Source organism: Lynx canadensis, chromosome D4 (genome assembly GCF_007474595.2).
Source record: "Lynx canadensis isolate LIC74 chromosome D4, mLynCan4.pri.v2, whole genome shotgun sequence".
NCBI classification, from domain to species: domain Eukaryota; kingdom Metazoa; phylum Chordata; class Mammalia; order Carnivora; family Felidae; genus Lynx; species Lynx canadensis.
In genome coordinates this window covers 83,935,947-83,961,523 of record NC_044315.2, presented here as the reverse complement: position 1 = coordinate 83,961,523, position 25,577 = coordinate 83,935,947, and the positions used below count along the sequence as shown (strand labels likewise).

The 25,577-nt window shown below is 39.7% G+C and overlaps 1 protein-coding gene across 2 annotated transcripts in view; it reads left to right on the top strand.

The window, feature by feature from the left end:
• The window catches only part of SCAI (suppressor of cancer cell invasion), a 148,637-nt gene that overhangs the window by 58,272 nt on the left and 64,788 nt on the right, over positions 1-25,577 (top strand). For both annotated transcript variants that reach the window (XM_030292746.1, XM_030292747.1), the window contains one exon: positions 18,033-18,164. In XM_030292746.1, coding sequence (XP_030148606.1) covers positions 18,033-18,164 — 132 coding nt within the window. The remainder of the gene's footprint in view (positions 1-18,032; positions 18,165-25,577) is intronic.

Genomic DNA, 25,577 nt, shown 5'->3' with positions numbered 1-25,577 from the left:
CCAATTTTAATATTTACTACTTCTGCTGACTCTATTTGTACGCTTTCTGGACTATGATGTTACGAATTTTGTCTAACTGAACCGTCACAATAGCAGTGTGAGGGGAAAATAATGTAGTTCTTATTTTAGAGTTGAAGAAATATACCAAAACTTAGAAGAGTTAAATGACATGCCCAAAGTCAAATATCTAATCGTTAGAGTCATTCCCTTGACAGGTAGTTTTGATAATCAAAGTTCACTTAAAAACATTGTTTCAGTGATTCTTTAGGTCTTATGGCTTTTTTGAAAGAGGGATTTCCAATTACTGGTTGGGGGTGGGTGGGGGAGAAACCTTAAAAACACTGTCAGCTATGTTTTAAGGGAAAGAGGAGGTAAGGCCCTTGGGATTTGAAGCTTTGGGATACTGGAGATCAGACAACTCTCCTTTGTAATCTTGCATTCTTATCTAAGGGTGTTCACCTTGAGGGTCCTTTGGGAAGAAGAACATGACTTTGGAGTCCTTTTCCAGCTGTGTAAGTCTGGCTATATAACTTATCTGAGCAATTTTTTCATCTCTAAAGTCGAGTAAGAGTGTCTACCATATGGGGTATGAAGATGAAATGCCTGGCCTAGTTTTTTGAGCTTGGGAGCTTGATTTCTCCTGTCCCCTTTTCTTTCTCCCTTCACCTGCAAGAGACTAGAAATCCAAGTTGTTTGAGCCCTCTTCAGGGTGATTTCTCTTCTTGATAACTTCCCTCCAGATAAGTAATCCTATATGTTAAACTGTTTTCTGGTAGTATGTAGGCAATCAAGGTACCTTTTATAATTTGCATGTTATATTGTTATTGCAACTCAGGGAGTAACTCAGGGTCTTTGTTTATTTTTACTTTTTTCAGTTTATATATTTTGAGAGAGAGAGTGTGTGAGTGGGGAAGGGGCAGAGAGAGAGAGAGAGAGAGAGAGAGAGAGAGAGAGAGAGAGAGAATCCCAAGCAGGTCCTGCACTGTCAGCGCAGAGCCTGACATGGGGCTCCATCCCATGAACCGTGAGATCATGACCTGAGCTGAAATCAAGAGGTGGATGCTCAACCGACTAAGCCACCAAGGTGTCCCCATGGACTTTGTTTATAAGTGTTGTGCACATACTGTTTTCACAAATCTTTGGGTCCGATTCCTGCTTTTGTAATTGAATGTTCATAAAAACTGTATCACTAGCTGGGAAGCCCTCCTTGTTTCTCACATCCTTCTCTCCATGTTCCATGAAATACCAGGTTATTTTAAGTCGTTGACGTGTTTGCTAACACTGTAGGTTTAGATGCCTACTAGAATTTAAGTAGCATCTTAGAATTTCTATAATAGTCACCATGTCCCCACAAGAGTAGTGTCATGTACAGACTCAGAAAATAGGGTTTCCTGAACCAATGAGTAATTGAGGTAGGTGAAAACCCAGGAATTTTTAGGCTCTTTCTCTGAAATTAAACAGTACAGCATTTAATTTCTAACTGAAAAATTATTCACTGAGAAATGGGAAACAAGTTAACGGAAGTACAACCAACTTCCGGTTAAAGATATCTGGGGGTCCTTCCCAATTGCATGCTGATCTTCTCTTCTCTTAATACCCTATTATATGCTGTATAATAAAGCATTAAAAAGGGTTCATTATTTAAGCATTAATTATGGATTTAGCTGGAAGGTGTATGATTTAAAGACTAACTGATTTAACCCCAAATAATGATATAACTATATTGGAAGGGACTCTGGGAGTATAAGAGAACTAATTCCTTATTTGTCATTACAGAAAATCTGTAATGTCAAAAATGGATGAATCAGGCAATTGCAAGAAATGATTTTTATGTAGGACCGTAGGGGACACTATCAGATGAAACAGCCACAAGAGGTGAAAGTTGTTGATGTTAGTGGAGTAAGGGTGAGGCAGTGAACTACTGCTCTTCACTTAAGTCTTATTGGGTATTATTGAATGGTTAATTATGTGTATATTATTTTGATTTTTAAATTTTTTTTAACATTTTTTTATTATTTATTTTTGAGACAGAGACAGAGCATGAACGGGGGAGGGTCAGAGAGAGAGGGAGACACAGAATCTGAAACAGGCTCCAGGCTCTGAGCGGTCAGCACAGAGCCCGACGTGGGGCTCGAACTCACGGACCGCGAGACCATGACCTGAGCCGAAGTCGGATGCCTAACCGACTGAGCCACCCAGGCACCCCTATTTTGATTTTTAAAATAAGGGCTAAAAGGGCAAGAGAAAAAGTAGAAATATAACAATCTAAGAAAGTGAAAAAAACAACCCAAGAAAGGGAGAAAATGTTTGCAAATCCTTATCTCTGGTAAGGTACTTGTGTCTAGAATATACAGTATACTCTTCCAACCCAATGATAAAGAACCCAAGTAACTTATTAAAATAGGCAAAGGATCTGAGGAACCATTTCTTCAAAGATGATATATTAAGGGGCCAGTAAGCATGTGAAATGACGCTTAACATCATTAGCCATCAGAAATGTAAATCTAAACCACAACCAGATAGTGTTTCACATCCCCTAGGATGCCTAGAATAAAAAAGGCAGATCGTAAGTATTGGCGAGGTTGTAGAGAGATAAGATCTCTCATACATTGCTGCAGCTGTAAACTGGTGCAGTCACTTTGGAAAACAGTCTGGTTGTTCCTGAAAAGCTTAAACATAGCATTACCATCTGACCCAGCAACTCTACTCCCAGCTGTGTACCTAAAAAAAGTGAAAACACATGTCCACACAAAAACTCATATGCAAATGTTCATAGCGGCATTATTCGTAATAGCCCCAAAGTGAAAACAATCTAACTGTCCATTGGCTGAAGAATGGATAAACAGTGGTATCTATAGATACGATGGAATATTATTGAGCCATTAAAAAGAATGAAGCACTGGGGCCCCTGGGTGGCTCAGTTAGCTAAGTGCCTACTCTTCGTTTTGGGTCAGGTCATGATCTCGTGGAGTTTGTGACTTTGAGCCCCTCATTGGGCTCTGCGCTCACGATGAAGAGCCTGCTTCAGATCCTCTGTCTCCCTCTTCCTGCCCCTTCCACACCTTTCAAAAATAAATAAATGTTTAAAAAAAACTAAACAGAATGAAGTACTGATATATGCTAAACATGAATGACCCTTGAAAACATTTTAAGCGAAGGAAGCCAATTACAAAAGCCACATTTTGTATGATTCCATTTATGTGCCCGTCCAGATGTCAAATCCATGGAAACAGAGAGTAGACTAAGGCTGAGAAGAGAGGTGTTTTAGGGGAAATGGGGCATGACTGCTAATGAACATGAAGTTTCTTTTTTGGGTGATAAAAATGTTCTAAAGTTAGGAGCACCCGGGTGACTCAGTCAGTTAAGTGTCTGACTCTTGGTTTCAGCTCAGTTCATGATCTCATGGTTTTTTAGTTCGAGCCCCAAATTGGGCTCCGCGCTGAAGGTGCAGAGCCTGCTTGGGATTCTGTCTCTCCTCTCTCTCTCTCTGTCTCCTCTCTCCTCTCTCTGCCCCTCCCCTGCTACGTGCTCTTTCTCTCTCAAAATAAACAAACTTAAAAAACATTCTCCAAAAAAATGTTCTAAAGTTCATTGTGGTGATGGCTGCATACCTATGAATGTATTAAAAACCATTGACTTGTACACTTAAGTAGGTAAATTGTATCGTATGTGAATCATACTTCAATAGAGCTATTATGTTACTCTATATAAAAATATTGATACATAGACATATAATCAAGTATTACTGCTAAAAAAACAGTTTTATTTCTCTTTTGATGAAAAGTTTATTTTTTTCTTACTTTTGCTTCCAACTTATTACACACAAAACCTGCAATTTAGGAAAACAAAATTGTCATGGTGTATAGATCATAAGTGTCTTTTAATGGTTATTTTTCCCCCGTTTAACACAAATCAGCATGATTTGTTGATCTGTGTGCCTACAGCCTTCTCTCGGAGTATGCCGAGATGTTGGTTTTGGGTGGCTCCAAATGTTTTTCATGTTGCCTGTTTTTAGTGTGCTATAGACACAGACTTTTGGCTGCTGCCAGAGTCATCTTTGTATGTGATTAAGAAGAAAAATCTGTGTGGCCTGTACTTCTTCATACACCGAATAGGAGTAACGTCTTGTTGGTTGGTGATTGAGATTCTTTTTTTTTTTTTTTAAATCTCAGGATTTTCATTTTCCAACGTTTATTTATTTTTTTGGGACAGAGAGAGACAGAGCATGAACGGGGGAGGGGCAGAGAGAGAGGGAGACACAGCATCGGAAACAGGCTCCAGGCTCTGAGCCATCAGCCCAGAGCCTGACGCGGGGCTCGAACTCCCGGACCGCGAGATCGTGACCTGGCTGAAGTCAGACGCTTAACCGACTGCGCCACCCAGGCGCCCCGGTGATTGAGATTCTTGCCTGAACTTCTTGTTCCCTCTTGAGTTTTTGTGTTGTGAATAAATGGCTACTTCAATTGAACTAGACTGTATTTGACTGCTGCCTCTGTGGGTTTCCCCACTGGAGACAGTTTTCATGAATTGTTAGCCTTAGGCTGCTTCAGATGATGTTTTCTCACATTATTCTCCAGGGTACCTGTTTTTGATGCTGTCTTTCGTTTTGTATATTTTTGTGTTTCTTGCCCCATTAGCTTCATAAATAGTCCTTGCATGGGTCTGGTTGATAGTCATTGTTTTTAGATGCCTGCCTGCCTGCCCTTCCTTTCAGCGCAGTGCTGTTAGGGTAGGTCTCCATCAACAAAGTACCGGACTTTGCATATTTGTGCATGTTAGATTAACACCTCTCCTTTCCCACATTTGGTAGGCAAAATGATATCTTTTGTTTTTAAATTTTTTTCTAACATTTTAATTTTTTTTTATTTGAGAGACAGAGACAGTGCGAGCAGGGGAGGGCCAGAGAGAGGGGGAGACCCAGAATCCGAAGCAGGCTCCAGGCTCCGAGCTGTCAGCACAGAGCCCGATGCGGGGCTCAAACCCACAAACCACGAGATCGTGACCTGAGCCGAAGTCTGACTCTTAACCGACTGAGCCACCCAGGCGCCCCCAAGATGATATCTTTATAGTCTCATGCACAGTAGCTCACAAATGGCATTCTGGCCGTGTATACACCACTGCTGCCCCATGGCCTAACTCCTTTGGCTTCCTTTTCTTTTCTTAACAGTTCTTTTTAAAATTTTTTGAAAAGTTTATTTATTTATTTTGAGACAGCACAAGCAGGGGAAGGGAAAAGAGAGAGGGAGAGAGAGAAAATCCCAAGCAGGCTCCATGCTGCCAGCATGGAGCCCAGTTCGGGGCTCAAACTCATGGACCACAAGATCATGACCTGAGGTGAGATCAAGAGTCAGACGCTTTGGGGCGCCTGGGTGGCGCAGTCGGTTAAGCGTCCGACTTCAGCCAGGTCACGATCTCGCGGTCTGTGAGTTCGAGCCCCGTGTCAGGCTCTGGGCTGATGGCTCGGAGCCTGGAGCCTGTTTCCGATTCTGTGTCTCCCTCTCTCTCTGCCCCTCCCCCGTTCATGCTCTGTCTCTCTCTGTCCCAAAAATAAATAAACGTTGAAAAAAAATTAAAAAAAAAAAAAAGAGTCAGACGCTTTACCAACTGAGTCGCTCAGGTGCCCCTGGCTTCCTTTTCTTTTTCTTTTCTTTTCTTTTAATTTTTTTATTTTAACGTTTATTTATTTTTGAGACAAGAGAGAGACAGAGCATGAACAGGGGAGGGTCAGAGAGAGAGGGAGACACAGAATCTGAAACAGGCTCCAGGCTCTGAGCTGTCAGTACAGAGCCCGACGCGGACTGAGAGATCATGACCTGAGCCGGAGTCGAATGCTTAACCGACTGAGCCACCCAGGCGCCCCTGGCTTCCTTTTCTGAAACTCTCTTTGTCCTCAGTTCATTCAGTTTCTCTCAACATGGAGCAATGAGCAGTTTGGTACCTATGCATTTCTCTTACAGTTGTTCTCATAGCATGTAACTTAACTTCCATGTGGAAATAAGTCCGAAACATTGTTTTCAGAAAATAACTTGTATATAATTCATGATAGTTTTATGCCATCTTTGATACATTGGAGATGCTTCCCATTCTGGTAAGGACCAGCGTTGTTCTTATTACAGGAATACCACCTGCACCAAGCAGTAGCTTCTCGTTCCTTTTACAATGAGTATGTTCAAACCATCATCATCACCCCTTACATACACACACACGTTCAAAATTTTTTTGGACTTGGTATTATTCAATTTATGCTCTATTTTGAGTACACTTATGACAGTTTTACAACAAATAATTTTAAAGTACATTATAATTTACAGATCAGTTTTATATCCATTAGTTCATTGCAGTGTCCAACAGCCTTATGGGATAGCCATTATTATTACTATTTTTTTTTTCAACGTTTATTTATTTTTGGGACAGAGAGAGACAGAGCATGAACGGGGGAGGGGCAGAGAGAGAGGGAGACACAGAATCGGAAACAGGCTCCAGGCTCTGAGCAGTCAGCACAGAGCCCGACGCGGGGCTCGAACTCACGGACCGCGAGATCGTGACCTGGCTGAAGTCGGACGCTTAACCGACTGCGCCACCCAGGCGCCCCTATTATTACTATTTTTTAAATTTACATCCACGTTCGTTAGCATATAGTGCAGTGATTTCAGGAGTAGAATCCAGTGATTCATCCCCTACATATAACACCCAGTGCTCGTCCCAACAAGTGTCTTCCTTAATGCCTCTTCCTCATTTAGCCCCTCCCCCCACCCACAACCCCTCCAGCAACCCTCAATTTGTTCTCTATATTTAAGAGTCTCTTATGTTTTGTCCCCCTCCCTGATTTTATATTATTTTTGCTTCCCTTCCCTTATGTCATCTGTTTTGTATCTTAAATTCCACATATCAGTGAAGTCATATGATATTTGTCTTTCTCTGGCTAATTTCACTTAGCATAATACATTTTAGGTCCATGCACGTTGTTGCAGATGGCAAGATTTGATTCTTTTTGATTACTGAATAATACTCCATTGTGTGTGTGTGTGTGTGTGTGTGTATTTTTTAATTTTTTAATGTTTATTTTTGAGACAGAGAAAGAGCATGAGGGGGGAGGGGTAGAGAGAGAGGGAGACACAGAATCTGAAGCAGGCTCCAGGCTCTGAGGTGTCAGCACAGAGGCTCAACATGGGGGCTCAAACCCACGAGCCGTGAGATCATGACCTGAGCCGAAGTCAGATGCCCAACCAACTGAGCCACCCAGGCTCCCGTCTCCATTGTATATTTATACCATATCTTCTTTATCCATTCATCTGTTGATGGACATTTGTGCTCTTTCCAATACTTTGGCTATTGTCAATAGCACTGCTGTAAACATTGGGGTGGTGATGTGCCCCTTCGAAACAGCACAGCTGAATACCTTGGATAAATACAATTGCTGGGTCGTAGGTTAGTTCTTTTTTTAATTTTTTGAGAAACCTCCATACTGTTTTCCAGAGTGGCCGCACCAGTTTGCATTCCCACTAGCAGTGCAAAAGGGTTCTTCTTTCTCCGCATCCTCGCCAACAGCTTTCGTTGCCTGAGTTAATTTTAGCCATTCTGACTGGCGTGAGGTGGTATCTCATTGTGGTTTTGATTGGTATTTCCCTGATGATGAGTGATGTTGAGCATTTTTTCATGTGTCTGTTAGCCATCTGGATGTCTTCTTTGGAGAAGTGACTATTCATGTCTTTTGTCCATTTCTTCACTGGATTATTTGTTTTTTGGATGTTGAGTTTGATAAGTTCTTTATAGATTTTGGATACTAACCCTTTATCTGATATGTCGTTTGCAAGTATCTTCTTGCATTATGTAGGTTGCCTTTTAGTTTTGCTGATTGTTTCCTTCACTGTGCAGAAGCTTTTTATCTTGATGAGGTCCCAGTAATTCATTTTTGCTTTTGTTTCCCTTGCCTCTGGAGACATGTTGAATAACAAGTTGCTGCGGTGAGGTAGCCATTAGTTGTATCCCATTTTTATAGCTGAGAAAACATAATTTTGATACTCTCTTATGTTAATGCTTAATTATACAGCCATTCCATCTCTTTATATATGTTTTTTTAAAAATCTGAGTGTATAACAAGATGATCTCTTTCCTACCTTGTGATTTCTATAAATATACTCTCTTTTATCAGAATCAGTTTCAGTTTCTACATACTTTCATTCATTCCTTGACCTGCTTCCCTTTTAGGTCTTAGCACAGGGTAATTCTCTATTTTTTTTAAACCTCAGTAAACTGCAGAGTGATAACTATGGTGGTATTATACATTATATACTGTTTTCAGACTTCTTTCACACCTAAATAACCTTGTTCTATCTTCACAACAGTTATTTGAGATACACAGAGCAAGTGCAAATTGCTTACTTTTGTGAATTAAAACCTTGCGACTCACAGTGTTCGCTCAAGTTTTTGTTTGTTTGTTTACAGTCACATAACTAGGAAGTGTTAGGAACAGGAATACTCCGGCTTCTGGCCTAACATCGGGCACTTTCCGCTGCTGTTAGGACCCTGCGTTGTGCTCCCTCGCATGATGTAATGCACACTTAACCAGGTTTCTTTCATACTTTCATATTGCCAACCACTTATTCAGAATTCAACCCAGAGTAGCAGTTTCTCTTGTTTTGTCAGAAGACTTCCTATAAAAAGAAGTTGTCAACAAGACAGGCCAATAATTTGCCAGATGCTCTGTATTTAGCAGAGCAAGTCTTTGAAGTTGTCCCTACTTACTGCTCTTCTGCTGTGTGTCTATTTTGTAATCTCTGTCAGGACTGTTGTATATAGATCGGTTTCCTGGGGCCTCAGTAACAAATTGCCACTAAGTGGGTGGTTTAAAGCAACAGAAATTTGTGCTCTCACACTTCAGGAGGCCAGAAATCCAAAATCAAAGTGTTGGCAGAACTGGTCCTTTTTAGAAGTTCAGAGGGAGACTGTTCCATTTCTCTTCCCTGGCTTCTAGTGGTTGCCAGCGATCATTGCTGTTCCTTGGCTTTGCAGCTGCATAATTCGAGTCTCTGTCTCCTTCTTCATATGGCTGTCTTCCCTCTGTGTCTGTGTCTGCATATGGCGTTCTGCTCACTGTGAATGCCTGTCTCCTCAGCTTATAAGGACACGGTCGCATTGGATTAATACCCTGTTCCAGTACGACCTCATGTTAATTTACACCTTAATTACATCTGCAAACGCACTACAGTTGACCCTTGAACAACACAGGTTTGAACTGTGCTGGCCTTCTTACACGTGGGTTTTTTTCAATAATCACATACACTGACGATATCAATAAGTACAGTATAGTACTGTAAATGTATTTTCTATTCCTAATGGTTTTCTTAATGGCATTTTTTTCTAGCTTACTTTATTGTAAGAATATGGTATATGATACATGTAATATACAAAATGTATGTTAATCAACTATTGATGTTATAAGGCTTCCAGGCAACAGTAGGCTATTAGTTAAGTTTGGGGGAGTGGGTCAAAATTATACATGGATTTTCAACTGCACAGGGGTCAACTTGTTTTTTCATTTTTCTAATGGTGTCTTTTATTGAATACAATTCTTGGTTTTCAGAATGGTCTAATTTTTCCTTAGTGAAGAATGCTTTTTGGTGAGCTATTTAAATAATCTTTTTTTTTTAACCTCACTGTCATGAAGATAACCTCCCGTATTATTATTTATTCAATTTTACCTTTTACATTTATATCCACAGTCTGCCTAGAATTGATTTTCATTTGTAATTGTGTGAATTTTTGTGTGAATCAAGATTCATGTTTTTTCTTTCAATTTAGATATCTAGTTGACCCAATACTGGCTCTTTTTCTTAATTTTTTGGACAAAACTTATTTTTTCTCATTGCTTTACAAAATGCCGCTTTTGTCATAAATCAAATGTCCGTGTGCATGTGTGTTATCTCTCAACTCTACTCCGTTTTGCTCTTCTGGTACCAGTACCACAGTCTTCAGTCCTGCTTTTCAAAAGCCTTGGTATCCAGTGGAATCAGTCCTTCCATTTGTTCTTCATCAAGATTATTTTAGCTGCTCTTGACTCTTTGCATTTCTGTATAGATTATAAGATCAACTTGTCCATTTGTCCAAACAAATCTACTGATATTTTCATTGGTATTTGCACTGATCTGCAGACCAATCTAGGGAGAACTGATGTCCTTATACTTTTGAGGCTTCTAGTATAAAAGATGGCATATTCTGAATTTTCTGTAAGTCATTTTAAAAAAAAAAATTTTTTTTTAAGTTTTTTTTGAGAGACAGAGAGAGACAGAGACAGAGACAGAGTGTGAGTGGGGAGGGGCGAGAGAGAGGGAGACACAAAATACGAAGCAGGCTCCAGACTCTGAGCTGTCACCAGACAGCCCGACGTGTGGCTTGAACTCATGTACTGTGAGATCGTTACCTGAGCAGAGGTCAGACACTTAACTGAGTCACCTGGTCGCCCCCTGTAACTCATCTTTAATTTAGCTCTCAAGCTGTCAGATTTTTATAGTTTTCTATGATGAAGTCTTACGCATCTGCATTTATTTATTCTTAGTTATTTGATATTACCTGATGCAATTGTAAATGATATATCTTTTTTTTTTAATTTTTTTTCAACGTTTATTTATTTGTGGGACAGAGAGAGACAGAGCATGAACGGGGGAGGGGCAGAGAGAGAGGGAGACACAGAATCGGAAACAGGCTCCAAGCTCTGAGCCATCAGCCCAGAGCCTGACGCGGGGCTCGAACTCCCGGACCGCGAGATCGTGACCTGGCTGAAGTTGGACGCTTAACCGACTGCGCCACCCAGGCGCCCCTGATATATCTTTTTAAAGTTTCATGTAATAATTATTTGTTCTTTGGGATATAGAAATACTATTGGCCTTTTTATATTCACCTTATATCCAGCAACTGTGCTAAAACTCAGTGGTTAATTCTGATAACTTATCTGCAGGTCCTTTTGAAATTTCTATGGAAAGGTTCATATCATCTACAAATAATGACAACTTTATATTTATTTGATAAAAATATAATTGAGTCATGTGTGATTTTAAATTTTCTAGCCACATTAAAAAGGTGAAATTAATTTTAATAGTATATTTTATTCAACTAAAATACCAAAATATGATTTCAACATGTAACAAGGTAAAAATTATTAATGAGATTTTTACATGCTTTTTCATACTTAATCTTCTAAATTTGGTGTATTTTACATTTACGACACATCTCAATTTAGAGTAGCCATGTTTCAAGTACTTAGTAGCCAAGTTTGGCTAATGACTACAGCATAGGTTTAGAGAATGAGGCAAACTTTTTTTTAAGCAAATGTTATATATATAGCTTTTTTATGTATAACTTTTAATGGAGTCACTGATGGGGCTTCTACTGTCTTGATTATATATAAGTGCCAAGGAGAGATTGAATTTTCAAGGAAGGTTACACTGAAAAGGTGTCATTTGAATGTCTTGAACTATGAATATAAATTTGCCAGGTGAACAAAATGGGCAAAGAGAATAACATAAAATTGTGATGTTATATTAGAGTAGAATTCGTTCAGAGCCTTGCACATACTTTGCTGTGGGCGGAGAAGAGGTCACACTGCGAGAGTGGTGGCTGACTGGCTAGCAGTTCTTCCCCAGTTCCCTGTGTTATGAGTAATTTATTAGTAATGGTAGTTCACATGTTCCAAATAGATAAAGTAAGATAAATTTTCAAAAGTGTAATTGCTGGGCCTAATAAAATACGTATATACCCCAGCACATACGGTGAATCTCGGGGTCTGAACGAATTTTTCTGCCCCTAGAAAATATGCTGGTTTCAGTGCATAGTCAACTGCAATAATTAGTGTACTGTATCTGTAATGGGTTAACTGTTGTATTAAGTTCGTATTTTGGGTTTTTTGGTTTTGTTTTTATTTAAATTCTAGTTAGTTAAGATACAGTTCAATATCGGCTTCAGGAGTAGAATTCCGTGAATCATCACTTACGTACAACACCCAGTGCTCATCATAACAAGTGCCCTCCTTAATGCCCATCACCCATCTAGGCCACCCCCCACCTCCCTCCCTCCATCAACCCTCATTTTGTTCTCTATCATTAAGAGCCTCTTCTGGTTTCTTTCCCTCTTTTTTTCCCTCCTTCCCCTATGTTCATCTGTTTTGTTTCTTAAATTCCACATATGAATGAAATCACATGGTATTTGTCTTTCTCTGACTGACGTATTTTGCTTAGCATAATACACTCTAGCTCCATCCGTGTTGTTGCAAATGGCAAGATTTCATTCTTTTTGATGGCTGAGTAATATTCCATTATTATGTATGTATACACACACACACACACACACACACACACACACATCACATCTTCTTTATCCATTCATCCGTCAGTGGACAGTTAGGTCCTATCCATAGTTTAACTATTGATAAGGTTGCTATAAACATTGGGGTGCATGTACCCCTTTGAATCTGTATTTTTGTATCCTTTGGGTAAATATCTAATAATGCAATTGCTGGATTGTAGGATAGTTCTATTTTTAACTTTCTGAGGAACCTCCATACTGTTCTCCGGAGTGGCTCTACGGGTTTATATTTTGTTGATTACTGGTAAAGTTTAACAGTGATACATTACTACCTTCTAGTTCTCAGATTCCATTCAGGGTTTTCTAGTTGTCCCAATTATATCCTTTGCAGCAGAAAGATCCAGTTCCGGATCAGGCTTTGCACCTCAGTCTTCCTTTTCTTTGGAGGAAAAGGCATTTTCTTGACATATTTTACCTTGGCATTTTTGAAGATTACAGGTAGATTATGTTGTAGAAAGCCTCCCAATTTGGTTTTGTTTGTTTCCTCATGATTAGATTCAAGATCCAGCATCTAATTGAATTGGCAGGAACATTACTTCTCATTGTATCTTACCAAGTGGTATAGGACTTTGATTAGTCCAATTATTAATATTCACTTTGATCATTTGATCAAGGTAGAGTCTGTCAGGTATCACTTCTGTATTTTGGAATTTATGTGTGTTTTATGGAGAAGTACTCTGAAACTCTCCCACACTTTCCATTTATTCAGTCATTTATTTATATCAGCATTGCTTCATGGTTTCTTACTTTATTCAATAGGTTATAATCCATTATTGTCATTATTTGTTTTGATGCTGAAATTATCCCCAGTTTGGCCAGTAGGAGGTTTTTCAAGCTGGATCCTCCTCCTTCTTTTCTTAAATGCTTTATTTTATTTATTTTTATTTTTATTTTTTATTTTTATTTTTTAAGTAAACTCTACCCTCACCATGGGGCTTGAACTCACGACCCCAAGATCAAAAGTAGAATTCTGTACTGACTGAGCCAGCCAGGTGCCCCTTATTTTTTTATTTTATTAATTTATTTTTCCAGTTTTATTGAGGAGCATTGATATATAACATTGTACTAGTTTAAGGTGTATGTATATATTGTGAAATGATTACCACAGTTAAGTTTAGTTAACATCTATCACCTCACGTATTTTTTTCTTATTATAAGAACTTTTAAGATTTACTCTTAGCATCTTTCAGATACACAGTTCATTCTTGTTAACTATAGTCACCATGCTGTATATGTATCTCCAGAACTGAAAGTTTGTACCCTTTGACCACCTTCACTCATTTCCTCTACCCTACCCACACCTCCAGCAACCACCAATCTATTCTCTTTCTATGAGTTTGGTTTTTTTTTTTTTTTTTTTTTTAGATTCTACATATAAGTGAGATTATACAGTATTTGTCTTTCTCTATCTGACTTATCTCACTTACCATAATGCACTCAAGGCCCATCCATGTTGTTTTATATGTATGTTATATATAGGTTCCCTTGGAGATACATGTATATATGTACCTGGTTCCCTTTATCGGAGAATGGTAGAGATGTAGAGACTAGGTATGTTCATACCAAGTGGAGGTGGTCACTGCTCCAAGGCCCTCTCAGTACATAGATTTACAGAGCTAGGGAGTATGTATGTGTGTATGCTTATGTATACACACAGAGACATACATACCCTATACACATTTATGTCTATATTCTTTTTTTTAATGTTTATTTATTTTTGAGAGAGTGTGAGCAGGGGAGGGGCGGAGAGAGAGGGGAGGGAGGATCTGAAGCTGGCTTTGTGCCAACAGCAGCGAGCCTGACATGGAGCTTGAACCCATGAACTGTGAGATCATGACCTGAGCTGAAGCTGGACTCTCAAATGACTGAGCCACCCAGATGCTCCTATGTCTATATTCTAAAAGATCCATTAGTTCACCCAGACCTTCCACAGGGTTTATTCTAACCTTTCTCTTTTCATATTTGTATCTCTCTTCTCTTATAAAGAGAATTCTGGGTCCCATTGTCCTTGGTTGATTTTCTTATTTAAAAAAAAAATTGTTTTTAATAAAAAAAAATTTAAAAAAAAAAAATTTTTTTTTAATCTTTATTTTGAGAGAGAGACAGAGTGTGAGCAGGGGAGGAGCTGAGGGGAGGGAGACACAGAATCAGAAGCAGACTCCAGGCCCTGAGCTGTCAGCAGAGCCCGACGCGGGGCTCAAACCCACGAACCATGAGATCGTGACCTGAGCCGAAGTCAGACGCTCAACCGACTGAGCCATCCAGGTGCCCCTTTTTAATTTTTTTTAATGTTTATTTATTATTAATGAGAGACAGAGAGAGAGACAGAGCATGAGCAGGGGAGGGACAGAGAGAGAGGGAGATGCAGAATTGGAAGCAGGCTCCAGGCTCTGAGCTGTCAGCACAGAGCCCGACATGGGGCTTGAACCCACAAACCGGAAGATCATGACCTGAGCTGAAGTCGGATGCTTAACTGACTGAGGCACCCAGGCACCCCAGTTGATTTTCTTATTTGATGAATCCTCCCATATATGAAAAATCTCTTCTTGTGGCCTCTGAACCGTTCCATGTGGAAATACTCAGGGTCACCTCACTCAGGGTTCAACCTCCCGTGCAGACCGGCCCTTTGTGTGCATGTGGATAGTCTCTTCACAGTTTGTGCCCTGTGCATGGACACCTACTATGCTCTGCCCCACCTAATGGCTGTCAGACTGGATTGCTCAGGAAGGGGCGAGGGCTTCCTGGGAATTCTTGTTTCACCTGAATGTTTCTAGCTGTGGGGTTATTTCTTTATCTTTATCTTTTTTTTTTTTTTTTTTTTTTTGAGCCCTTTTGGTTTGAGGCCTCGTACTTTCCCTGAGTCTGAGAAGGTTAATGGAAGTTTCTTCCTGAAAATATTTTTCATCATCTCTGCATATTTTTTCTCTTCTATATATACTGTCATGTGGATGTTGATTTCCTTCATTTCTCTATTCTATATCTCTTGATTTTTCTTTTATGTATTTTACCTTTTCCTGATGTCAGGCAAAGCCTGATATTTTAGCTTATTAATTTGTTCAATGCTCTCCTTTCTGCTCTTTAATACATTTATCCATTCAATTTATTTCAGTGATTATATTTTTCATGCCCAGTATTCTTATTTGCTTCATTATGACATTTTCTTCCGGCTTTATTATTGTTTTTTAATGTTTATTTATTTATCTTGAGAGAGAGAAAAAGAGCACGCCCACATGTGCATGTGGGCAAGGAAGGGGCAGAGAGAATCCCAAGCAGGTTCCGCACTGTCAGTGCAGGGCCCTACATGGCTGGCGCTTGATCTCATGAACTGTGAGGTCATGACCTGAGCCAAGAGATCAGGAGTCTGACACTTAATCAGCTGGGCAACCCAGGCACCCCCTTCCTGCTTTATTTCTAATATCCTTCCTTATTAAGTTTGAAAGTTTATTTATTTTTAAGATTATATATATATGTATATTTTTTTTAATGTTTATTTTTGAGAGAAAGAGGGCGCACACACGAGTGAGCAGGGGAGGGGGAGAGAGAGAGGGAGACACAGAATCCGAAGCAGGCTCCACACTGTCAGTGCAGAGCTTGACACGGGGTTCGATCCCACAAACTGTGAGATTGTGACCTGAGCTGAAATCAGATGCTTAAGCACATGAGCCACCCGGGTGCCCTGATTTTAAGTAATCTCTACACCCAGCAGGGGCTCGAACTTGCAACCCCAAGATCAAGAGTCGCGTGCTTTACCGACTGAGCTAGCCAGGTGCCCCAGTTTGTTTATTTTTAAACATTTATTTTCTGTCTTTTCTCCTGTGTCCTGGGGATATTAGTCACCTTGGTTCATGATGTATCTGAGGTGTGGTGAAGAAAGCTACAGTCAGCTTTGATGCCTAGTTTGTGCCTCTCCTGGGTTTAGAGAATGGAGGTGGTAGGGGTCCAGGGAGAGGACTTACCCACCGTCATCATACAGTGTGAAACCCCTTCTAAGGCTCAGCACTTTTTAAGGTCTGTTTCCATCTGTTAGAAACTTCTAGCCCACAAAGTACAGAAAGCAGTGGTGGGAAAAGGGAGCCATGCACATACAGGGACCACCCACTGCCGTCCGTGCATATCCCCACCAGCTGGCCCCATGGCACCCAATTGTTACTCTGCAGCCCCTTGATGGTTTCAGGCTTGCCGACAGTCTTTCTGCCCTGTAACTGCAACTGCCTACTCAGTAAAATGTTGGAGAGAAAAATATTTACCGAAATAACTGCACCACACCCTAACTCTCATCTCTGGTGTCTGGCTCTGGTCTGCTCTGCTTGCATTTTCACCCTACATTAGGACCAGATTTCCCTATGTTGTTCCAGGGATTTCTGTCTGTATGTAAACACAAATTAATTTTTTTGTTGAGTATAGGTTCATACTTCACATGCTGTCCAGCATTTTATTTTTTAAAAGAGTTTTTTTTTTTTTTAAATGTTTATTTACTTTTGAGACAGAGCAAGATGGTGCAGGGGAGGGGCAGAGAGAGAGAGGGACAGAGTATCTGAAGCAGGCTCTGTGCTGACAGCAGAGAGCCCGATGTAGGGCTTGAGCTCACAAACCAGGAGATCATGACCTGGGCCAAAGTCAGATGCTTAACCAACTGAGCCACCCAGGTGCCCAGCAACTTGCTGTTTTTAAAATGGCTGATTAGGGGCCCCTGGGTGGCTCAGTCAGTTGAGCGTCCTCTTTCTTGATTTTGTCTCAGGTCATGATCTCAGGGTTGTGGGATTACGGAGCCTGCTTCAGATTCTTTCTTTCTCTCTCTGCCCCTCTCCCCCACTTCCGTGCTCTCTATCTCAAAATAAAAAATAAAAAAATTAAAATGGCTGATTAACATGATTGATTACATATGAAGGTAGTTTGGTTTCAATCAAAGATAGCTTTAATATATGTGTATGTATAGTTTTTATATCCCTTTTACACTGAGGTGTCTTCATATAATTACCTTATCTTAAATGTAAGTTAGTGATAGGGTAGAGTGTAGTTGTCATTGTTCTGTGAAGCACTTGATAATTGTCCTCTTTGATTCTTTAGGTTGTTACCAGTTTTTAAATACTGTATGATGATACTGAAATAAATATCTTTATGGATAAAGTGTTTTACATTTACAGATCATTTTCAAGGATGGATTTACAGAATGGAACAAATAGAGGAGTAGGTCAAAAGGCATTCAAATAGTATTTCCAATATGATGTACCAACTTGCATTCCTACTGACAATATGAGAGTGTTTTCCCACACCATCGTGCACTTAGGTTATTTTGATGATTTGACTGTGATCAGAAGAGTTCTGTATCTTGAAAAAAATGCTATCAGGGGCGCCTGGGTGGCGCAGTCGGTTAAGCGTCCGACTTCAGCCAGGTCACGATCTCGCGGTCCGTGAGTTCGAGCCCCGCGTCGGGCTCTGGGCTGATGGCTCAGAGCCTGGAGCCTGTTTCCGATTCTGTGTCTCCCTCTCTCTCTGCCCCTCCCCCGTTCATGCTGTCTCTCTCTGTCCCAAAAATAAAAATAAAACGTTGAAAAAATAAAAAGAAAAAAAAAAGAAAAAAAAAAAAGAAAAAAATGCTATCAAATAATATAATTAAGGTATGTTCCTCATTTTATTCTTATCTACCGGATAAATGGACATATGTTTTCTTACAGGACTGAATTTGCTCTTAAAGAAATCATGTCCTCTGGAGGTGCTGAAGATGATATCCCACAGGGAGAGAGGAAAACAGTTACAGATTTTTGTTACCTTCTGGATAAATCTAAGCAACTGTTCAACGGATTAAGGTTAGTGGACTCTTGATGCCTTAAACTTTTCTCTAGTTCTGTGTTTTTTTCCCTATGGCTGGTGTGTGGTAAGTTTCTGAAAGTTATGGATAGAATGTTTTATAAATACCTGTATTAGAGGTCAGGTGATCATGCTGTTTTGACCCTCTTCATTTTCAGATGAGAAGACAATAGGAAAGAGGAATACTGTTTCCTTCAAGTCGAGGCGAGCAGTTTTGTTAGATGGTTTTGTATACAGTATTCCACATCATACCCTATTTATTTATTTATTTTTAATGTTTGTTTTTATTTTTGAGAGACAGAGAGAGACAGAGCACTAGTGGGGAAGGAGCAGAGAGAGAGGGAGACCCAGAACCTGAAGCGGGCTCCAGGCTCTGAGCTGTCAGCACAGAGCCCGACGCGGGGCTAGAACTCACGAACTGTGAGATCATTGACCTGAGTCGAAGTCAGCGCCCAAACGACTGAGCCACCCAGGTGCCCCCACATCATACCCTATTTACATCTGATTTTACACATTGGAGTATTGAAGTTAATGTATCTTTTAAGAAAACATTTACAATTATAAAGATAATTATAAGATTATCAAATATTCATTTGATAATATTCCATGACCACTGTATCTAAAGTTATACTTTCAGTCACTTTATCCCTATATTCATTTAATTTTTTAATAAAACTGATGACTGTCTTGAGCAATCTTATTAATTTGCCTATAATGTCTTCCTACATAAAACTAGTATTCCCAAGAATAGGACCCTGTTTGTCACGGTTTCTCTGTACATAATGGCCAGGGTCTGGCCCATTGCAGATGCTTCATAAACATTTATTAAATGAAGGATTCCAAAGGCAGGTTTCTTAACTTCTGTACTCTGCTGCTTTCTATTTTGTGCCAGAGAAGAATCTTTGAGATCAGCTTCTGGTAATAATCAGATTAATTGCAACTTTTTAAAGAATTATTTTCTGGGGTCTGAGTGGTTCAGTTTAACCTTAAGTGTCCGACTTTGGCTCAGGTCATGATCTTGCGGTTCGTGAGTTCAAGCCCTGCCTTAGGCTCTGTGCTGACAACTCAGAGCCTGGAACCTGCTTCGGATTCTGTGTCTCCCTCTCTCTCTGCCCCTCCCATGCTCATGCTGTCTCTCTCTGTCTCTCAATAATAAATAAACATTAAAAAATAAATAAATAAATAAATAAATAAATAAATAAATAAATAAATAAAAAAGAATTATTTTCTGAGGCACCTGGGTGGCTCAGTTTATTGACCATCTGACTCTTGGTTTCTGCTCAGGTCATGATCTCATGGTTTGTGAGATCAGTTCCTATGTTCGGCTCTGCGCTGATAAGCATGGAGGCTGCTTGAGATTCTCTCTCTCTCCCCCCCCCCCCGCCCCTCCCTCTGATCTCTCTCTCTATCCCTCAAAATAAATAAATAAAATTTAAAAAAGAAAACATTTTTTCAACTGATTATTGCATTTCTTGCATATTTTTTCTTGTCCCTTGTCCTCCCTCCTTTTTATACTTGTAATGCCTAGAGTGAACATCCAACTCAGGTCCTCTGTAATGACCTACTCTTGATTTTCATCTCTCTTCTCTTTTACATCATTTCGTTTTCAGAAAATGTCTCTGAAATTTGTCCACCATATGCCAGACATACTCTTTTTTTGTATTCATTTACTCTTTATGGGATGTATGTCATCTTGTCATTTCATATCAGCATTTTTTGCTATACTGCTTAATAAAAAGCCCTAGATACTACATTTTGACCCAAAGTTTACTAGCTTCTCTATATATTCGTATTTGAATATAAGAATGAGTATAGTATGAGTATGTCTTTCACTGAGTATGTTTGAGAAGCATATTGAATTTAGTGGCATCTCCCTTCTTAAAAAGGAATTATTTTCCTAATCTGATTCTGGATCATAAATGAATCCTTAAAGCTCAAGTAATCTCTTGCTAGAGACTCTCCATCTGGCTAAAATCACTCTGTAACTACAACAGTAACAGTAACACATTTCCACACAGCATTCTACAGTTTGTAAATCGCTTTAAAGTACGTCTTCATCTTTAAGCCACACGATGACAGTATATAGTACAAAACATGTAACTAGAGTTGATTGTTTTATCTTACCCTCTTTTTAAATGTGCAAATTTTAAATTTAAATTTGTTGTGCAGATCAATTTAACAGCTCAAATGTGTCTCATTTTGATCTTTTTTTAAGTGCCATTTTAATGATCACACTGATTTTGTTTTTATTTTTGAATTTTTGATTTTATTTAGTTTTAAAGTAATTGCAGAGTAAAATTGTGTCTGTGGGGATGGTAGGAAAACCTAATACATGGAGAGGTTACACGAGATCTAATCTTTAGGACTGTTTATTGTTACAGAAATTTATTATAATATGCTTGTGATACCTATTTCAGTTTAGTTCTTGAGCTCTTGAAACTGTATCGGGTCCAAGAATTAATCCTTCTGGGCACCTGGGTGGCTCCAACTTCAGCTCAGGTCATGATCTCATGGTTCAGGAGTTCGAGCCCCACTTTGGGCTCTGTGCTGACAGCTCAGAGCCTGGATCCTGCTTCAGATTCTGTGTCTCGCTCTCTCTCTGCCCCTCCCCTGCTTGTGCTCTGTCTCTCTCTCTCAAAAATAAACATTTAGGGGCGCCTGGGTGGCGCAGTCGGTTAAGCGTCCGACTTCAGCCAGGTCACGATCTCGCGGTCCGTGAGTTCGAGCCCCGCGTCAGGCTCTGGGCTGATGGCTCAGAGCCTGGAGCCTGCTTCCGATTCTGTGTCTCCCTCTCTCTCTGCCCCTCCCCCGTTCATGCTCTGTCTCTCTCTGTCCCAAAAATAAATAAACGTTGAAAAAAAAATTAAAAAAAATAAATAAATAAACATTTAAAAAGAAATAAAGAATTAATCCTTTTGACTTTGTTTTCTGAAATATTCAGTACATAATTTCACCAGTTTGAAATTTCCCTTCTTCATTTGTTAAGTCAATAATTTTGTCAGTATACATGTGTAACTTGCAGATACCATAAATTGCTACCCAGAAAGCACTATTTTTTTTTTCTTAACTTACATTATATCACTCTGGCACTGTGGCCACAGCTTGCTTGCTTTCTTTCTTTCTTTCTTTCTTTTTTTCTTTCTTTCTTTCTTTCTTTTATGTTTATTTATTTATTTAGAGAGAGAACGCCCACACACGTGCAAGCGGGGAAAGGGCAGAGAGGGAGAGAGAGAATCTCAAGCAGAGCCCAGTGCAGAGCTTGATCCCATGAACTGCAAGATAATGACCTGAGCCAAAATCAAGAGTTGGACACAACCTACTGAGCTGCCCAAACATCCCTGAAAGCAGTATTTTCTATATTAATATATTGATTGCCTCCCAGATGTGGAGTAGTACTTCCCCAAAGTGCTATTTTTAAAATTTGAGAATCGTGGGGTGCCTGGGTGGCTCAGTCGGTTGAGCGTCCAACATCAGCTCAGGTCATGATCTTGCAGTTCATGGGTTCAAGCCCCACATCAGGCTCCCTGCTGTCAGCCTGTCAGTGCAGAGCCTGCTTCTGATCCTCTGCCCCCCTCTCTCTGCACCTCCCCTGCTTGCACTCTCCCAAAAAGAAATCAAATAAGTCATTTAAATTAATATTTAAAAAATAAAATAAAATAAAATTTGAAAATAATAATAATAAATTTTGGCCTAGAGGAATGGATAAGCAAATTCATCAGGGATTTATTTTCAGTGTTTTGTGTACAGGGCCCTCTTTAAAAAAATTTTTTTTTATTTTTTTTTAAATATTTATTTATTTTGAGAGAGAGAGAGAACACAGAATCAGGGGAGGGATAGAGACAGAGAGAGAGGGAGAGAGAGAGAGAGAGAGAGAGAGAGAGTGAGAGAGAGAGAGAGAGAGAATGAATCATAAGCAGGCTCTACAGTGTCAGCACAGAGCCTGATGCAGGGCTCAATCCCATGAACTGTGAGATCATGACCTGAGCCGAAATCAAGAGTTGAACACTTAACCGACTGAGCTACCCAGGTGCGCCCAGGGCCCTCTTTATTTTAAACAGCCTTAATTATTTCTGTAATGAATATGGTGAATATATATATTCTCTGAATGCTTTTGGGTTGCTGTTTGAGAGAGATGTAGCTAATGGCAGTGCAAGTGTGAAGTTTCCTGAGAGATTAGTACTTTGATTCTCTTCCTTTTTTTCACTTTTTAAGAACATCTGTTTTACACACATACACACACACAAACAGAATGATATAGAATTATTAAAAAGATTTGGTGGATAAATAAATGAAAAAGAGTGAATTACAAAAACAGTATGTTCTTCATGATCTTGATTTATCAAAAATTCTATATTAAATTGATGTTCTGTATACCCTAGTAGCTCTTAGCGGGGACTGTTTGCTTTTACCGCCCAGTTTGGTCCCTAACCAAAGACCAAATATATTTGGGGGTTGATTTTCTCAAAATGTCTGGTACATATGGAGGTGTGTATTTTCTCTGCTTGTTTATCTAAATGAAAATGCTTTGTTCAGTATTAGGCCTTGGTTGGAAAGGCCTCTATTTATCAGTTCTGTAGGTTGTGTTTGAGTTCCCCATGGTGGTGGTTGTGGGGTGTGTGGCATTCTTCTCCACCCTGCTCTCCCATTCCCTCTCCAAAGTAGCTCTTTGAGTTATGCGAATTAAAAACTTCTCTGCTTTTCAAGGGGTGATACAGTTTTAGTGCATTTCTTTTGAAATAGAGAGGATTTCTTTGGGAAAAATGAAAAGAAAATTTTTTTGGTTGTTTTCCCTCTTTATATCTATGTTGGTCTGAATAGAAAACAGGATCATAGTGCTTATAGAGAAGAAGAAATACATTGATGGTGGTCTGGACCAGTTTTGGGACTTGGGGAAATGGGAAAGTGGGGACCCAGCTAGAGTAGCATAGCCTTAAACATGGGGCCCTTCCTTCCCGACATTCCTCTCACTGTTAGTGTTTATCAATTTTGACTAGCTTTCCTTCATGCTTTCTCTATTTTTCTTGAGTTCACAAACTAATTATTAAACTTACAATGCAGTGTAATAGACTTGCAGAAAAGTACAAAGATTATGAATGTATTTTTTACAAATGGAGCATATCCATGTGGCTTGTACTTGGATAAAGAAATAGAACATATGGGGTGCCTGGGTGGCTCAGACGGTTGAGTGTCTGACTCTTGATTTTGGCTCAGGTCATGATCTCAAGGTCATGGGATCAAGTCCTGCACGGGGCTCTGTGCTGACAGTGCAAAGCCTGCTTGAGATTCTCTCTCTCCCTCTCTCTGCCCCTCCCCTACTTGCTCGCCCTCTCTTTTTCTCTCAAAATAGATAAGTAAACATAAAAAAAAAAAAACCAACAGAACATTTAGCACCTCAGCAACCCCCTGTGTTCCCTCTCACTTGGACTTTTAAACTCCTTATGAGCAAAAAAGTGCATTTCAGTTCATGAAAGGCTTCAGAGTTTCTATATAATGTCTTACTTAGATGTAATAAATTCCCTTTTTGCCCTTGAAGGTGTGTCTTTCCACCTTATATTATGTCGTTCATCTAAGTTCTCAGAACCTTTTAATTTTCCTAGGCATGAATATTTTTTATAACGTTTATTTTATTTTTGAGAGAAAGAGTGAGTGGGGGAGGGGCAGAGAGAGAGAGAGAGAGAGAGAGAGAGAGAGGAGGACAGATGATCCGAAGCGGGCTCTGCTTTGACAGCAGCAAGCCCTGTGGGAGGCTCGAACTCACGACCCACGAGATCATGACCTGAGCCGAAGTCAGATGCTTAGCTGACTGAGCCACCCAGGTGCCCCTAGATGTGAATATCTTAACGAAGTGTTTTTCTTGCCTGAAAATATCTCCTTATATTATGTGCATAATAAATAAGCTGTTTCCACTCACTGTGTAAGAAAACATAGACCAAGAGAGTGAGAAATAGATAAAATGAATGGTGTTTTTCCTTTAATAGCTCTTGCATTTAGTTACAGTAGTAATGAAGTGAGAATAATGTTAGAAATATCTTTGAATACTGTCAGAAAATGATCAAAAGCCCCAGTGCTTGCAGGGTTCCAGTTACCATGGTGACTAAGACTGCCGGAGCAGAATGGAATACTTGCTGGGATTATATAAGACAGCATCTTGAGACATGTATTTGAGATACACAGCTGTCCCTGCCAGTGATATCCATGACTGTTGGTGCTTTGAGACAGCAGAGGCCTCCAAATCACTGATTATTTGACTCTGGAAGAGCAAATACACATAGCCAAAATAAGCACTGGAGGCCACAAATATACATTGACAGAGAAGTGTGCCAAAGTGAAGTATAATGGTCTTAAATAAAAATAACTGCAGAAATTGTTTTGATTAAATAGGCTTCTAATATTTCAAATTAAAGAAGAAATCCCCCACAATACTTCCTTGAAGAGCCTATTTTTAGGATGCCCCGGTTCCTAAGTAGGAAAGGGTAACTGGGAGATGAACGGTCTGTTCCCTTGTCCCTTTCCTCCCCTCCTGCAACCCTTCCTTCCTCTTTCTTCCTTCTTTTTCTGCCCCTCCCTCTTCCTTCTCTTCTTTCCTCAAAAAATTCATACCTTCCTTGGTATCCCAAAAGCTCTGCACACCAGTAATAGTAGGGTATCTGTGGGGCGCCTGGGTGGCTCAGTCAGTTGAGCATCCAACTTTGGCTCAGGTCATGATCTCACGGTTCGTGAGTTCGAGCCCCACTTTGGGCTCTGTGCTGACAGCTCGGACCCTGGAGCCTGCTTCAGATTCTGTGTCTCCCTCTCTCTCTGCCCCTCCCCCACCCATCCTCTGTCTCTCTCTGTCTTTCAAAAATAAATAAAAACATTTTTAAAAAGTTTAAAAACATAGTAGAGTATATGTTATTTCAAAGATGATGCTTAAAGTAGCTGTACAAGCTTGTAATAAATATTTTGGTTTTCTGTGGCTTATTGCTCAAAAGAATTGCACATGCATTTGAGGTAGACTGCCACCAGAGTGCAGTGGATATCTTGGTCACATGATGTAGAGAAGTGTGGACTAATAAAAATTTAATATGAACCACAAATGTGATTTTAATTGTCTAGTAGCCAGATCTTAAAAAATGTAAAAAGGCAAAAATGAAATTAATGTTAATAATTTGTTTGATCTAATATATCTAAAATACTTTATTTCAACATGTCATCAATATAGAAAAATTATTGAGATCTTTTGCATTCTTTTTTTTCATACTTAGTCCTTGAAGTACACTGAATATTTTATTAACTTTTTTAATGCTTATTTTTTTATTTTTGAGAGAGAGAGAAAAAACATGAGTGGGGAAGGAGCAGAGAGAAGGGAGGAGAGAACAGAGGACCCGAAGCAGGCTCCATGCTGACAGCAGACAGCCTCATGAGGGGCCTAA